Genomic DNA, 14,191 nt, shown 5'->3' with positions numbered 1-14,191 from the left:
CATGCAACTAAAATCTGACAGTACAGTATTGATAATGCTGCTGTGCTCAAAAGCCCCAGTGGTGGGATGATGCACAATGAAAGTCTAACAATACACCTGTTTTATTATATGCTGCTCATTTACAGGACTATTTACGAGCATTGTCGTTGTAATATCATAATACTAGCCTGATAACCGAGCTACCGAGAAACTTGCACTCTGGCCCTGACTGGCGACCGTAGTGATGTCCCTGAGCTGCTACTGGATGTGATAATGATGACAAATGGTGCGCCTGAAGAATAGGTGCGTGCCAGGCAGTGTCGGGAACAGTCCAAGCAGTTTAATTCGGACACCCCCGGCCGCTGAATCAGGTACCTGCTTGTGGAGGTAGACTACAAAGACAACAAGCTTGACGAATCCTTCAGTAAGTAGGGGAAGGGTCGCCGGAGGACTCGCCTGGAACAGCCGCCTATGCACACCCCTGCCTGCCCCTGCACACCCACGAACACGCGCGTGCTCGCTCTGGGTATGTGTATGCCCTGCAGACGAGCTAGCGATCCTCACCGCTATCAGAGAATCTGTCGCCGTCAACTTTGGGGATTATGGTCTGGGCTGCAACCTCTCGAGCCTGCAAGGTGAGGGAACGAGTAGGGTGCTGCATCAGGCACGGCGCCAATGTGACCCGCGTGCCGGCCGCAGTGAAGTACTACAGCCCCTTCACGGGCACATGCATCGTACGGTGCGCAACGTCCGAGAATGAGCGGGTGAGTCTGTGGCCAGTGTGCAGCCATGCGCTGCTACTTACCGCTGCTTGCACTTGCTACGGCGGTACTAGCCGGAGCCGCCACAGCTGCTGTGGCGGGTGTCGAGGGGGGGGGGGGGCAGTTCCAATTGTACACACACGGAGCCTGTGAAATCATGAGACCATGTAGTTGTATGCATCTAACACTCCGCGCAGGTGGTGACGTCCCTGGCCCTCATGACGGAGGTGAAGGGCCGGCCGGCGGCTCTCCGGCTACTGCGCATTGCTGGTGCGTGAACGCTGGGGTGTGATGCGCAGGCACGTGGTGTAGGCCATGTAAATGCATGCAGGCTGGCACAGCAGGGTTCCCTGGAGCCAAGTTGCACAGGTTGCGTGTGTACTGGGGGTGCTTGCGTGCGCCCGCAGCACCGGCGCCGCGTAAGGGAAGCGCAGGCTTTCAATAGGGCATGCACGGGGCTGGCAGGCATTTGTGAGAAGGCGGCCGGAGGTGCGCGCATGCGCTCCTATGTCGAGCCCACTGCTTGGCCCCATGTCGCATCCACCGCATACAGGCACTCTGGGCGCTTGTAAGGACGCGGCGGCGGCGCACAGCGCAGCTCGCCTGCCGCAGCTCAAGCTGGCGCCTCGGCAGGTGGGTCGGGGGCGTGCGCTGGCGCCGTAGCTCCGAAGCTACTGCCACAGCCGTTGCATGCTACAGCACAGCGGCTCGGGGTTGACGTGGGGTTGGCAGCGTCAGGGGTGAGGATTGCATGTGCCCGCTATGTGCCCTGGGGGAAAGGCAGCTGCAGGGTTCCCTGTCCACTGAAGGATTACAGCGGATATATACGGGGAGCGTTGTTGCGCGGTCGTGCGCGTCACCGGACGCCTCATGCGCATACTATCGTCCTCGTGTGGCCGGGCGTTCTGTGCCGCTGCTGCCAATCCTCCTTCCCGTCCGTTCCTGTGCATGTAATCTGCGTCTTCGTCACCCCCTTCCCCCCTTTTGCACCCTACGGGACTTCACCAACCTGCCTTACCACTGTCCCATCGCACTTCCCCCCTTTTGCGTGCTCGGGCCCGCAGCAGCAGGCCGCGGAGCAACTGCACGCAGGCATCAGCGCCCTGGAGCTGTGAGCTTTGTCGCAGGGCTGCGGGTGCACGAGGTAGAAAGGCAGGAATGAACCCACGTGGCCAGGACGATCCTGATTGAGGAGGATGGGCTGGCAGAATTTTGCGCTTTACGAGGAAATCGTGCCAGACGCACAGATTATAGTCCAGGGGAATGGCTACTGGGCTCGCACGTCAGCTGGCCGCTGAAGCTGACGCTCGTACCTGGAGCTGCGGGACCCCATTACTGCGGCGGCGCACCCGGCACAGTGGCACTCCTCACTGCAACAGCGTCTGTGCACAGCAGGGGAGGGTGCACAACGCCGGGCGGGCCATGCCGTCCTTTGACCTTGACGACATGCGTCATCACCGAAGATTTCAACTAAAGCTGTATTAAATACTCCACGACTTTCCCTTACGGGACAATAAATAAATTTGTCCCCTTCGGGATTTTATGTGTACCTCTGACAACAAGGAAGTGGCTGCCTTAGGGAGGCAGGAAAAGGGCTGATCCCGGGTCGTTATCAACCCAGCCACCTTGACGCGGGCGCCTACTAAGCACACGCCTCTATGTTGGGGGCCTTTGGCATCCCCGCAAATCCGGACGTGGCCGGTTGGGTGGGGTGCACAGTCCGTGCTAACCCGCAGCTAACAAACTAGTCACGTCACTCGCCGCCAATCGACACGTGCACCCTCGGCCCCACGCCCTGCTAGCGCCGTTCAGGCTCCCCTCTCTCGTCTCGGCGCCGCTTCGGTGCCATGGCTGGTCCGGACGCGTCCACTGGGGGTTGCGCCCGGACCAGGAAGAAAGAGGCGTGAGAGCGAGCCGCTACAGAAATGGACAACGGTGACAGGCTCTTTATGACGGCTCGCCGTCTGCTGTGTCTTTGTAGCACATTTACCACGTACAGAAGTCATACTGCGCAAAGCCATGGCTTGCTTTTCGGGCAACCTCGCGAAAGTCAATTGTCCATGGACGTGCGAAGGCACCTCTCGCTCCGCACCGCACCTCTGACAAAAAGGGGTCGCGTCGTGGGCAGCAATAGGCAGTAGCAACCGGAAGTGCATGTAAGCAAGCCGAACGGGCTGAACACTGGTAAAAGGGGGGGGGGGAGGAGCACTTGCGGATGCAAGGCAGGGTTCCCAAACCCTAATGGAAGAATTCAAGCCAGCTTCTTTGCCCCAATGCTAGGGTAGTATCTCAACATTCATTCGTATCAACGATACGCCAGCACCCTGAGACCGTTCGCGAAGGACCGTGGCAGTCGTTGGGCACACGACAGTTGCATAGAGGTTTGCCTCAGCCGGTATGATCTAAAGTTCTGAATGTGAAAGTGAGGAGCACGAGCGCAAAACGCATCCCATGCCGATGCTGCCTTCGGTCAGGACGGGCCCCCCGACCCAGGGCATCCGTGCTCCACAGCTCTGTGTCCAATCCTTCGCGCATAATAGAAGACTACCTTGGTCACACGTTCACTTCTCTACAGGAATCGCTGAATTTTATTGGCGCCCTGGGCGCGGCTTGACGCCTGTAGTTCTTAAGAACGGATGACTGGTGACAGTAGAGTCGAGGGCAAGGGAGCAGACTGAGTCGAGGTGAGCCGGCTCGACGACCGACGAGGCACATGAAGCCTGCCAGTCCCAAGACAGCAGCTTTCGAGTTGCGGAAGGCTTGGAATGCATACAGGAGCATGCCTGGGACCTCACTGCGATGTCAGCACGCTCGTTTCGGCGGGGAAGGGAAGGGACGAATTTTGTGCTGAAAATCGGCCTCGGCCTCGACCCTTGCAATTTGCTTGCAGGTCAAGACCAGCGAATGAACATGGCTGCTTTTGATGAATCACTGCATCTGCAGCTGCAGGGTAAGTATGGGTTGGAAATTCAGCGTTTCCGTGCAGGCGTGTTCGTAGCGCCAAACCTAACGCTCCTGTCGGGCAGGACCTGATGATGCGGCCGCGTTACCTAGGGGTGCCTGGTGCCTGGGCTTGGGATGGAGGATGCCGGCGGAGGGATAGCGACGCCGCTATCGATGCAATTTGACGTGCTCCTGGTCATGGAAGGCTGGGGCTCCTGCATCTAGCATGGACGCACCGTAGGTTCTACGCCCACTATACATACACTATGTTGAACCACCAGGCAACCGGGCGGCATCCGTGCGTGGCTGAGGCTTGGGCACGCTGCCCGTTGTGCCACCACTTATCGGAGGCTCCCGCATTCGTATCACGTGATTGCAGGCGCCTTCAACATGTCTTCCTCATCAGGCAGCATGACATGGTCGCAGAATGCGGGAGCGCGGACCATGCCGGGGGCTCCTTCGGCGCACCAACCCTCACTAAACACACTTGTAGCGAACCACGCCACGGGTGGCCAGGCGGCGCAGATGTCGGCAGCGCAGCAGCATCTGCAACAGCAGATCCAGCAGCTGCAGACCGGCACCGGGAACAGCTCGCAGGTCTTTACGCTCACAAACGGCACACGCGTGGTGAAGGCCGGCCAGCCCTACCCGAACACGACGATAGTCCAGACTATGCCCACGGGACCGCTCGGTATGATGAATGTCCAGCGTCCCAACATCATGGTGGGCCAGGGACAGATTGGCATGGCGCAGCCGGTCAACCCTAATGCGCTGGGGCTGTCCGGCCTCCAGAGCCAGGCCGGCAAGCTTGCCTACATGCAACAGCAACACCAGCAGCTGCCGCAGCAGCACGTGCTGGTGGCGCAGCCGCAGCAGGGCCTGCAGGCCGGGCTGGGCATGACTAACGGCGCGAACCTGGTCGGCGTCGGCGCCATGAATATGGGCGGCATGAACGGCATGGCCGTGAGGCCCGGCAACGTCTTCCAGCCAGGCGTTGCTGTGCGACAGGGCCCCATAGGCGCCAGCGGGGTCCGCTCCCTCAACATGGCCAGCAATGCCATCACGCTGCAGCAGGTTTTCGCGCCGCCGCCGACCACCATAACGACCACCATGACGGCGGTCCGGCCCGCCATGCGCATCCCCAAGCTGGGCACTGTCGCCACGTACAACCCCGTGACAGGCGTGCGCTCCGCCACCACCAACGGCGTCACGCCAGGCGGTGCCGGCAGCGCGCCGGCCCTGCCCGCCGGCCTTCCTGCCTCACTGGTGCAGCAAATGAGCCTGCTGCAGCAGCAGGGCGGGCTGGTGCAGACCCAGATGCTGGGGCAGCCCAGCGGTGCCATGGCAGTGCGGCCGGGCGCGCTGCAGAACGCTGGTGTTAACGGCACCGGCGGCAGCCAGCGCCAGACCACGGTCGTTGTGGGCAGCAGCGGCATCGCCGCGCTGCAGCAGCAGCAGCAGCAGCAGCAGCAGCAGGCGCAACAGCAGCAGGCGCAGCAGCACCAGCAGCAGCAGCAGCAAGTCGTGAACATCACGCTCGCGGATGGCACCACCACCACGACCGTGTTGGATCAGGTCACGCTGGCGCGCATGCTGTCCGAGACCTCGCGCGGCCAGGCCGCCAAGATCCAGCTTGCCGCCAACCAGCAGCAACACCAGGCTCAGCAGCAGCAGCACATGCAGATGCGCCAGATGGCTGCCGCAGTCAACCAGCAGCAGCAACAGCAGCAACAACAGCAACAGCAGTTCCTGCAGTTGCAGCAGTCACTGAACGGTGGGCTGCAGCAGGTGCAGCTGTCAGGTGCGCCAAGCCAGCTGCTCATCCGCACCAGCGCCCAGCAACAGCAGCAGTTTGGCGGCCGTGGCATGCAGGACGCCTCGCCCACCGCACCCTCGGCCGGCCAGATGCTCGGCGGCATGCAGGTGCTGAGTGGCCCAGGCGGCTTCCTGCAGTCCGCTACCGGCCAGAACCAGCAGCAGCCGGGCGGCTATGCAAACGGCGGCAATATCAATATCTTCGACAGCGGCATCGCGGCGCAGAAGCAGCACGTGCTTGACGGCCTGAGCGTCGTGGACCTGAACTCCATCGTGGACCAGCAGCACCAGCAGAACGGCTCGCAGTCCAACTCGCAGAACGCGCTGCACCTGCGCGCCAGCCACCTGGGCATGGGCGGCGGCGGCGGCGGCGGCGGCGGCAGCGCCATGAGCAACATGAGCAGCGGCCCGCAGCAGCACCAGCAGCAGCCCGACATGAGCGGCAGCAGCATGGGCCACCTTACGCACGACGACGCTGCCAGCAACCACAACGGCAACGGCAGCGGCGCTGCCGAGGGCGGCCCGGACGCATACGCTGGCGGCCTGAACGGCGGCCTGGGTGGCCTGGGCTTAGGCATGGGCATGGCCGGCGCGCTGGGCTCGTCACGGGAGGACCTCAAGGTCATCCTGGTGTCCATCGGGCAGGAGCTGGCGCGACACGGCATCAGCGTTGAGACAGCGGTGACGTCGGGCTGGCTGGGCGTGCTGTCGCCCATGGACGTGGCGATTTTGGCGGACGCGTATGCGGAGGAGGAGCGCCGCGTGACCGGCCAGCCGCTTTCGCAGCAGCAGCAGCAGCAGCAGCAGCACATGCAAATGCAGCTGCAGCAGCAGCAGCAGATGCAGATGCAGGGCCAGCAGATGCAGGCGATGCAGGGCCAAGTCCACCTAGGCAGCCAGCCGCACCTGCAACACCTGCACGGCTCGAGCGGCGGCGCGGACAGCGGCGGCTCCTTCGCGCGCCCGCTGTCGGGCCGCAGCATCGGCTCCGGCCTGGGCGCGTTCGGCCCAGCGGGCACCGGCACCGGCACTGCGCCCGGCAGTGCTGCCGGCAGCGGCGCCACCAACGGTTCCAACAGCACCCCAAACAGCGACACGCCCCTGGGCGACTTCCCAAACCTGGTCCTGGGCGGCGGCAACACCACCTGCAGCGCCGACCGAAGCGCCACTGCCGCCATCCTGGCGCTCACCTCCTCATCGGCCCGCACCAGCGTGTCCGTGCCGCCGTCAGAGGACGGCAACGGCAACGGCACCGCAGTGGGCCTGGGCGCCGGCGTCGACGGCCCGCCGTCGGCGCCGACTGCGCCTCTGGCTGACAGCGTGCTGGTCTGGGGCGGCGTCGGCAGCAGCAATGGCAAGGGCTTCTTTAACCGTGACAGCGCCGCTGCCACCGTGACGAGCGGCAGCAGTTTTGCGGCCTTCCAGTACGGCATGTTTGGCCTGGGTGGCATGGCGCCCGGCGGCAGCCTGAGCACCGAGCACGACAGGGCCGTGGACCGCTCTGACGAAGCAGGTGTGTGCGCCGGATACCGGGTACACCGTTTGTGTGCGAGCTGTGAGCTGTGTGTAGTTTGGTGTGGGTGCGCGGCGTTGGCCGGGCGAGTGGGGGTTGTGGTGGTCGGGGCAGCAGACCCGAGCTTGCGTTGTAGTATTTCCCTTATGCTTACCTGGCCTTCACTTTTGTGTGTGCTCTGCTTTGCCATCGGTGCAGCCGCTCTGGCGGACGTCTTCGGCGAGAAGCAGGGGCCGCCGGTGGGCCTGGGCCTCATGGCCGAGGATCTGGGGCTGAACGCACAGTGTGCGCGCGCCGACGGCCTGGCGCTTCTGCACTCGCACCTGCAGCAGTCCTCCGGCCCCGGCCCCAAGCTCATCGACTCGGCTTCCGAGTACGAGGCGCGCCGCCAGGCTGCCTCCGCTGCTGCGGCTGCAGCCGCGGCCGCTACGGCGGCGGGCGGCGGCGCGCAGCTGCGTGCCGCTTCGTCGGACTGCCATGCGGCTGTGGGTGCTTTGGCGTCAGCAGGCGCGGGCGCACTGGTCCCGCTGGCTGCGCTGGCGGCGAGCAAGGCCAACTTGTCCGCTCCTGTGGCCGCCGTGGCCAGCGTCACTGCTCGCGAGGGCACCATGGGCACCGCGGCCGCTGACTCCGCGGACAAGGAGATGGCGAAACGATTTGCGAATCTTGACCTCGGCTGTGGATTTTACTAAATGTGGGGAGATGGAGGAGTGCTTTTTAACGACCAACCTTTCATTATCAGCCTAGAGTCTTCTGGGTGCGCACCAAGGGCCGAAGGGGGTTGATGTCATGCGGATCCTGGGCTGGGTCCTGTCATGTGGGCATTACAAAACGTCAACACATTATTTCTGCATCTGGCAATTTGAAGAAGCCCGCCGAATCGCGCGGCGGTCGCTTGATCACGCAGGAACGCTTGCTGAAAAGCCTCTTGTTTATAAACGCTGGTGTACGGGATGGTGGGTTATAGTACGACGCACGTTTGCCAGCTCCATTTGTGCAGCCCGTACATGGGCAGGCACTCAGTCACCGTGGGGGACGCGAGGGACGTTTCGACGGAGACAGTCGGAGCCGGCAGCCAATGCATGCATGGCCTGATACTACGCATTTGCGAGTCATGCAACTAGAGATTATGACGCTGTGTGTGAATCAGCACACCTAAAGAGATGCCGGAAATGGAGACTGGGCATGATACTTGCGGGCGGGTGAAACCGGGGGCGGGGTTTGGTGCTGGGCTGGGAGATGCATGCATGGCGTGGACGCGGATCTCAGTCGCTCTGGCGTTACTCATGACTGTGTGTGCGTGCATGGCGGAACGCGGCTATACACGGTTGCACGGAGAGTGGGACCTAAACCCGATGAGCGAATGCATGCGTGCTCGTTGGCACAGACGTTTGGCCGCATATGGGGTGGGAACCATCACCCCGGTGCCACTGTGCGAGCGCAGCTCGGCATTCGCGATGCATGTGCATGTCGAATGATGACCGTCACCTAAGTTGTACGATGCTCGACAACGCATTTTAACGGGACAGTGGGCGGTGCTAACTTTTAATGAGTCATAATGGTTTTTTCCTCCAACCAACGGCACATTGATGTGGGTTGACCGGTTGGAGCTGTCACCCCGCCCTTGCTTGCACGCTGCACACGATGCAGACCATGGACGGCGAGCAGGGCTGTGCAGAGCAATACCATCAGAAGTGTGTGGGTGCGTATGGGTTATTCACCATTAGGCGGTATTGATGAAGGTTACACGGCGCCGCTGCGAGGTCTGCGCGCACCTGATGTGCACATAGTTTGGCTGCACACGAGTCCACGCAGGTCCTCGTGGCGGCGCTATGCAAGTCATGCAGGTAAGTATCCGCTAAGATGATTGACGCACTGCTCAGTGTGAGAAACCGAGTATGGCGCTGGACTGGCGAGGACCAGCGGCATAGGAAAAATAATGGTCGAGCGGATAGCTTGATGAGCAATGGAATGGTGCAAAATGCAGTGCATGACACACTTGTTACTGGTAACCGGTCTTGGCTCGATGGCAGGTGTACTTAACGCACGACGCCGGGGCCTAGAGCGGATTGAGCCATCGAGGCCTTGAGTTGACAAGGCCATTAGCATCTCTGGTTTGCACTGGCCGCATGTTCGAGGGTTTTATCTGAACATGGTGACAGCCGCATAGCTGGAGGAAACTCGGGCATTGGCTGGAATGGAGACGCTTCAGGGACGAATACATTATGTTCTGCAAGGCACTGCGCAAAGAAACTTAAAAGGGATTTGCTTCTTACCATTCCTGGTCGAGCGCGGAGATTAGGGCACGGGGATGTGCACTGGGTTGTGCAAGCAAAGGAGACGCGTGCTGAAACTGCTTGATGGGGTTGTAGGCAAGTGCCATACACGGTGAGAGCTGGGCCAGTTGGATTAGTAGCCACACATGGCGTGGAACGAGGTTCAGGGTGCGGGTTACGGGGTCAAAGTAAAGTCAAGTGAATATGAGAACACGCACGGTATCTGAGCCGTAGCACAATTCTTCTGATGGCTGACGGGCCCGGCTGGCCTGGATGTGACTGCAGCGTGTCTACGCATTGCGGAGATAGGAAATCATTTTGAGAAGTGACAAGTGTTGAGAGGACTGGTTGGCTCGGCGCTGGTGCGAGCGCGTGGCAGTGATGGTGGCGCGTCTGTGGCGTTGCGCTCCTATTGGTGGCGCAGCCTGGCGGACGAATCAAGCCGAGTGTTGTGGGCGTTTGTTGTACAAATGGATGGCGAGTGTGGCGCTTAGCAGGCGCACTATTTACGTACTCATATCAGCGGGCCGACGCGTGCCGGCCTGGTGTCTGGCGTGTGTGCGCCAGAGTGTCCGGGGGCACGTGCGGCATAATTGAGGATTGCAAGAGACAAGGACGAGCTGCGGGGCCTTTTGGGGACTGTGAACGGGGGGGGGTTGAAGTGGCAAGTTTGCGAGTGCACCGCAGTTGCCCGCACGCCGAGTCCGTACGTGGGAACGGCCTCGGCGAGGGCAGCGGAGACATGTGGGTCACTCAGCAACAGGGGCTGCATGCGTTGAACCATGGCGTGGGCGTGCTTTGCTGCTCTTGTTTATGTTTGCGTTGATGGTCCGGATGCGTCTCTATGATACTACTCTGTTTATAGAAGGCGCCACGGTTCCACGAGGCCAGTGGTCATCGGCCTTGGGGACCTGTGCAAGGCCTCGTTGCTTTGGATACAGCCATTACGCAAGGTGATACACGTCGTGCACGCATGCAGCAATGGGTTGTTGGCTACTCCGGTAGTATATGTCGTGGCTGGCACTGCAGATTGTGAGGGTTGGCGGAGAGTGAGGTGCGTGCGCCCTGGGGGTAACTACAGTATGGGTTCTAACTCTCGCCGGTGTGCAGACACGAGCGGCATCGTGAAAGGTTATGTGAACTTCCACGATCGCAGCCTGGCGCCTGGGTGCCGGACGATCTCCGGCGCGGATGCTCGGTGCTTTTGGGCGTGAAGTGGATGCGGTGATTGAGTTTCACGGGTGTGCGAATCGCGAGGGGTCGCTAACTATGGGTGCGTGTCAGGGGTGCTGCTGATGGTACGGTACTAATGATCTGGTGCGGCGGCGGGCAGTGGACAAAGATGGCTGTTGTCGGGGACATGTTGGGGTGGCGGGCTTTGGCAGAACTTGATAGAGATGCCAGCGAAGTCAGTATGTGAATTGCTGTAACTACCATCGCAACGGCCCCTGCGCGCCCCTGGTCAGACGCTAGCTTCGCGGGAAAGGCCACGGGACCGTCCTGGGGACCGCCGATCCTCCGCTCACTCCCAGAGCCCAGAGGTGACCTATTTACAACAGCAAGGCATTGATGGAATGCCAGGTCGCTTGAGATATGCATACAATGGATGGTGGCGCACAGGCAGCAGGCAAGCGGTGAGGGATGTCGACACCACTACGTAAAGCGGCCGGTGAAAGGGCGCAGCACCCCCTAGCACCCCTCAGCACCGGGTCTGCGACCGTGGCCGACTGGTGCCGACACCGCTACGCCAACCACCGCTGTCGCTCGACCGGAAGCATGCAAATTGCTGAGGCAATGTGTCCTTCATACTAGATGTGGAATGTTTGTTGCGGCAAACAATCCGCACTCTCTGCCGGTGGGCACGGCAGGACGAGCTGTCAACTTCTTTCTTGCTTTATTCATCTCCATCGTGTTGCCGGCATAGTCTACCGCTGCGAGAAGTTTGTCTTGACATACCCCCAGTGATCTGTACTACGACTGCGAAGTCACGGTATTGGCGTGAGGCCCGCCCTGCGTCTCGCCTGCCAGTCAGCTTCCCAATGCGCCGACGCCACAGCTCTGTGCTTGATGACCTTAAAGTGTATATAGCATATTGCGCGCATAGCCTTGTCACTTATTCGTTTGCATTATGAAACGAGAAACCTGCGCCAACTGTGACCACTGCGACTTGTTGTTTCTGGGACACCCGAGCTATAACTGAGCATGTATATATTAGTATGAGCGACTAAAGTGGAAAGCGGTGTCCAAATGAGCGCAGACAGGGCAAGCGCAGGCGACGAAGCTTGCGTAAGCCGCGCTCGCTCAGAGCTTAGCCTTGACCTGGGTGGTGAGGTTCTCTCGCTGCTGCGTCTCCTGTTCGCATCCGACCTAATGCCAGGCAGGTTCGGGATGGGTAGAAGGGGGCGGTTGGCGTGGTCGGCCTCTATACTAGCGAATTCGTTTATTATGTTCAACCGTGCTGCCGCAAGATGATAAGCATTAAGCTTTACCTCAGCGAGGGAGCGTTCGTGAAGACTGCAATCCGCTGCTGCGCAGCACTAGTTTTATTTTACGTTGCGTTGGCCTGGCGCAAGTTGCAGTGGCTCAGATGCTACGTTGCCATAGGCTTGCTCGCATTGCCACAGGCCTGGCTTTGCGTGAGGCTGCTCGGGTGGGGGCATTGCTTGGGTGTGACCCGACGTTCGCCTGGACGCGCCACTGGTCGTCGAAACGCTGATTAGCACCGTCGTTGCCCGCGCCTATGCTGCCAACCCAATATCCTTCCCATGCCTCGCGGTGCACACATCGCAGCGGGCGGCTTGTACACGGGCGCGTGGGCGCAGGCGGCGGTCCGTCGCTACCTGCGACTGTGGCTGCCCCTCCTCTCCCACCACCCTGACCCCGCCGAGCGCGAGAGCCTCATTCCCCCCCTGGATGTGGCCCTGGTCTGGATGCTACATCGCGCTCTGGACATCCACGTGAGTTGCGAGGGCGCAGCGGGCGGCTTCGCGATGCCGCACCCATGCGAAACATCAGTCTCACTGTGTGTGACCTCTCCACGGCCTGACCACGGCCGTGAGGTGTGACACGCCCCTCGCCAAGTTCCGAGCCCCCAACCGCCCACACCACAACCCACAGCTTACTCCAAAGCGCAACCGCAACGCTATCACCCCGTTTCCTCCGGGTTTTCCGTGCCATGACAGGCGTACGTCGACGACTGCAACATGGTTGCTCTCAGCAGTGCGGCCGCGCTGGGGCTTCCCACAGACCGAGAGCCCGAGCTGCTGGGGGCCGGGACGGAGCAGGCGCTCGGGTTCGGCGACGGCGAGGGGGCGGTGGGCGCCTTCTCCGCGGAGGTGAGGGCGGCGGAGGGCGGGGGGGGGCGGCAGCGGCACGGGGTTGGGCGGGCACTGCTTGAGGTCGAGAGAGGTGTGATGAGAGGAGCAGGGCGTGGGGCGGGGGCGCGTGTGTGGAGGGGTGGTGGAGCCAGGCGTCGAACGCAGGGGTTGCAGGCGCAGGCGCCGGGCGGGTGTCTGTTTGTGAGGAGTGGGTGTGATGTGAGACTTGGCCCCGACGGCAAGGAAACGGCCAGAGCGGCCCCTGCCTGCGGTGCACACTCGAGTTGTACGTGTGCGCTGTGCAGCATGTGAACATGTGTGCACGCATTCGTGTGTGCGTCAATCATTGAGTGAGAGGGGTGCGGTGCGGTGTGACCGCACGGTGTGACCTCTAGTGTACCAGCCCCCGCCCGGGCCCCCTCGGCTGGTCGTACGGGGCCCACGGCACGTCTTAGTCGCCGCTGCCGCCAGGCTGCCGCACGTGTTGCTGCGCGCGGCGTGCGGAGGCCGTCCCCGTGGCCCGTTTCCTGCACCCGCCCGCCCCACCATCCCGCCTGCCCTCCTGCCCCCTCCTGTCCCGGGCCCTGCTCGTGCCCCTGCCCCTACCTCCCTCTACCCCCCGCACCTCCCCCGCACCTCGCCCTACCTCCCCCTCGCAACCTCCCCGCCTCTCGCACGCAGGTGTGGCAGGAGTGGTCGCAGCTCGTTGAGGAAGGCCGCATCTCGCCGCCCTCCCAGCCGCTGTCCGGGCTGCCCGGCGGACCGCCCGGACAGCCCTACTGGCCGCCGCAGCTGCCCGCGGCGGGCACTGGCGGCGGCGCCGGCGGCAGCCGCCGGCCCGGCGAGGCGTGGGAGGAGGAGTTGCAGGGGCGGCTGGTGGCGGCGCTGCCGCACGCGTCGTGGCTGCTGCGGCGGCTGCTGGCGTGCGGCTTCGATGGCAGCCCGCAGCACTTGGAGATTGCGCTGGACAGGTGGGCGGGCGGGCGCCTGAGGGCGGTTGATATGCATCTGCGGGGCTGCTAGCAGCTCGTCACACACGCAAAACACACCGTGTACACACACATACACATATGTGAAAGTGGATCCGCCTCTTGTGCTCTCCAACACGCATGCATACGCACATGCATGCGGAAACAAGTCGCACTGCACGCACTGCCCTACGTGTTGCCTCCCTACACCAACGCTCTCCCCTCCCCCTTACACTTCCTTAACTAATCATGAATGTAATCCCTTCCCCCCTCCCCCTCCGCCTCCCCCTTCCCCCTCTCCCCTCTCCCCCGTCCCCCTCCTCCCCCTCACCCTCAGGTACTGCCGCTTCCTGCTCCTGGCGCAGCGGCACGCGCACGAGGCGCTGCTGCCGCCGCCCGACGTGCTGGCGGTGTGGTGGGCGCACAAGGCGCACCTGGGCGCCTACCTGTCTGACATGGACGTGGTGATGGGCGGCCCCTTCGACCTGGCGCTGGCGCAGACGGACCTGGAGGACGTCCAGCTGGCGGCGTGAGTGGAGGCGTTGGGAGGGAGGGAGGGAGGGAGGGAGGGAGGGAGGGAGGGAGGGAGGGAGGGAGGGAGGGAGGGAGGGAGGGAGGG

At 62.2% G+C, this 14,191-nt stretch overlaps 4 protein-coding genes across 5 annotated transcripts in view; all 4 read left to right on the top strand.

Moving 5' to 3' along the window:
• The first annotated feature begins 133 nt into the window (after window positions 1-133).
• Window positions 134-2,912, top strand: CHLRE_01g026100v5 (uncharacterized protein). 2 transcript variants are annotated; one of them, XM_043058559.1, is made up of 7 exons: window positions 134-282; window positions 351-403; window positions 525-614; window positions 679-743; window positions 938-1,010; window positions 1,294-1,373; window positions 1,808-2,912. In XM_043058559.1, the coding sequence occupies exons 1-7, from the start codon at window positions 263-265 to the stop codon at window positions 1,853-1,855; spliced, it is 429 nt and encodes a 142-aa protein (XP_042928472.1). In that variant the 5' UTR covers window positions 134-262; the 3' UTR covers window positions 1,856-2,912. The 2 variants fall into 2 exon arrangements, with proteins under 2 accessions (XP_042928472.1, XP_042928473.1); XM_043058558.1 differs by having other exon boundaries at window positions 1,805-2,912.
• A 71-nt stretch (window positions 2,913-2,983) lies between these two features.
• CHLRE_01g026050v5 (uncharacterized protein) lies at window positions 2,984-7,739 on the top strand. Its single transcript, XM_043058557.1, has 4 exons — window positions 2,984-3,424; window positions 3,631-3,690; window positions 4,063-7,011; window positions 7,210-7,739. The coding sequence occupies exons 2-4, from the start codon at window positions 3,651-3,653 to the stop codon at window positions 7,701-7,703; spliced, it is 3,483 nt and encodes a 1,160-aa protein (XP_042928471.1). The 5' UTR covers window positions 2,984-3,424; window positions 3,631-3,650; the 3' UTR covers window positions 7,704-7,739.
• Window positions 7,740-7,793: 54 nt separating this feature from the next.
• On the top strand, window positions 7,794-10,729 carry CHLRE_01g026016v5 (uncharacterized protein). Its single transcript, XM_043058556.1, has one exon. It carries the CDS (start codon window positions 7,965-7,967, stop codon window positions 8,133-8,135), a length of 171 nt encoding a protein of 56 aa, XP_042928470.1. The 5' UTR covers window positions 7,794-7,964; the 3' UTR covers window positions 8,136-10,729.
• A 638-nt stretch (window positions 10,730-11,367) lies between these two features.
• The window catches only part of CHLRE_01g025983v5 (uncharacterized protein), a 9,493-nt gene continuing 6,669 nt past the window's right edge, over window positions 11,368-14,191 (top strand). Inside the window, exons 1-5 of the mRNA XM_043058555.1 lie at window positions 11,368-11,664; window positions 12,078-12,244; window positions 12,470-12,622; window positions 13,286-13,575; window positions 13,910-14,101. Of these exons, the coding sequence (XP_042928469.1) occupies window positions 11,658-11,664; window positions 12,078-12,244; window positions 12,470-12,622; window positions 13,286-13,575; window positions 13,910-14,101 (809 nt within the window). The 5' untranslated portion in view covers window positions 11,368-11,657. The remainder of the gene's footprint in view (window positions 11,665-12,077; window positions 12,245-12,469; window positions 12,623-13,285; window positions 13,576-13,909; window positions 14,102-14,191) is intronic.

This window comes from Chlamydomonas reinhardtii, chromosome 1 (assembly GCF_000002595.2).
Source record: "Chlamydomonas reinhardtii strain CC-503 cw92 mt+ chromosome 1, whole genome shotgun sequence".
In the NCBI taxonomy this organism is placed as follows: domain Eukaryota; kingdom Viridiplantae; phylum Chlorophyta; class Chlorophyceae; order Chlamydomonadales; family Chlamydomonadaceae; genus Chlamydomonas; species Chlamydomonas reinhardtii.
Note: the sequence above shows the minus strand (reverse complement) of the source record. Positions and strands in the feature narration are given on the sequence as shown.

Excerpts from the sequence above, each read along its gene's own strand:
- CHLRE_01g026100v5 (XM_043058558.1), top strand. The coding sequence starts at position 263 with ATGGTGCGCCTGAAGAATAG. Across the intron at positions 744-937 it reads CAACGTCCGAGAATGAGCGG|GTGGTGACGTCCCTGGCCCT; the intron begins GTGAGTCTGTGG and ends CACTCCGCGCAG. Across the intron at positions 1,011-1,293 it reads CCGGCTACTGCGCATTGCTG|GCACTCTGGGCGCTTGTAAG; the intron begins GTGCGTGAACGC and ends CACCGCATACAG.
- CHLRE_01g026050v5 (XM_043058557.1), top strand. The coding sequence starts at position 3,651 with ATGGCTGCTTTTGATGAATCACTGCATCTGCAGCTGCAGG. Across the intron at positions 3,691-4,062 it reads ACTGCATCTGCAGCTGCAGG|GCGCCTTCAACATGTCTTCC; the intron begins GTAAGTATGGGT and ends ACGTGATTGCAG. Across the intron at positions 7,012-7,209 it reads GGACCGCTCTGACGAAGCAG|CCGCTCTGGCGGACGTCTTC; the intron begins GTGTGTGCGCCG and ends CCATCGGTGCAG.
- CHLRE_01g026016v5 (XM_043058556.1), top strand. The coding sequence starts at position 7,965 with ATGGTGGGTTATAGTACGACGCACGTTTGCCAGCTCCATTTGTGCAGC.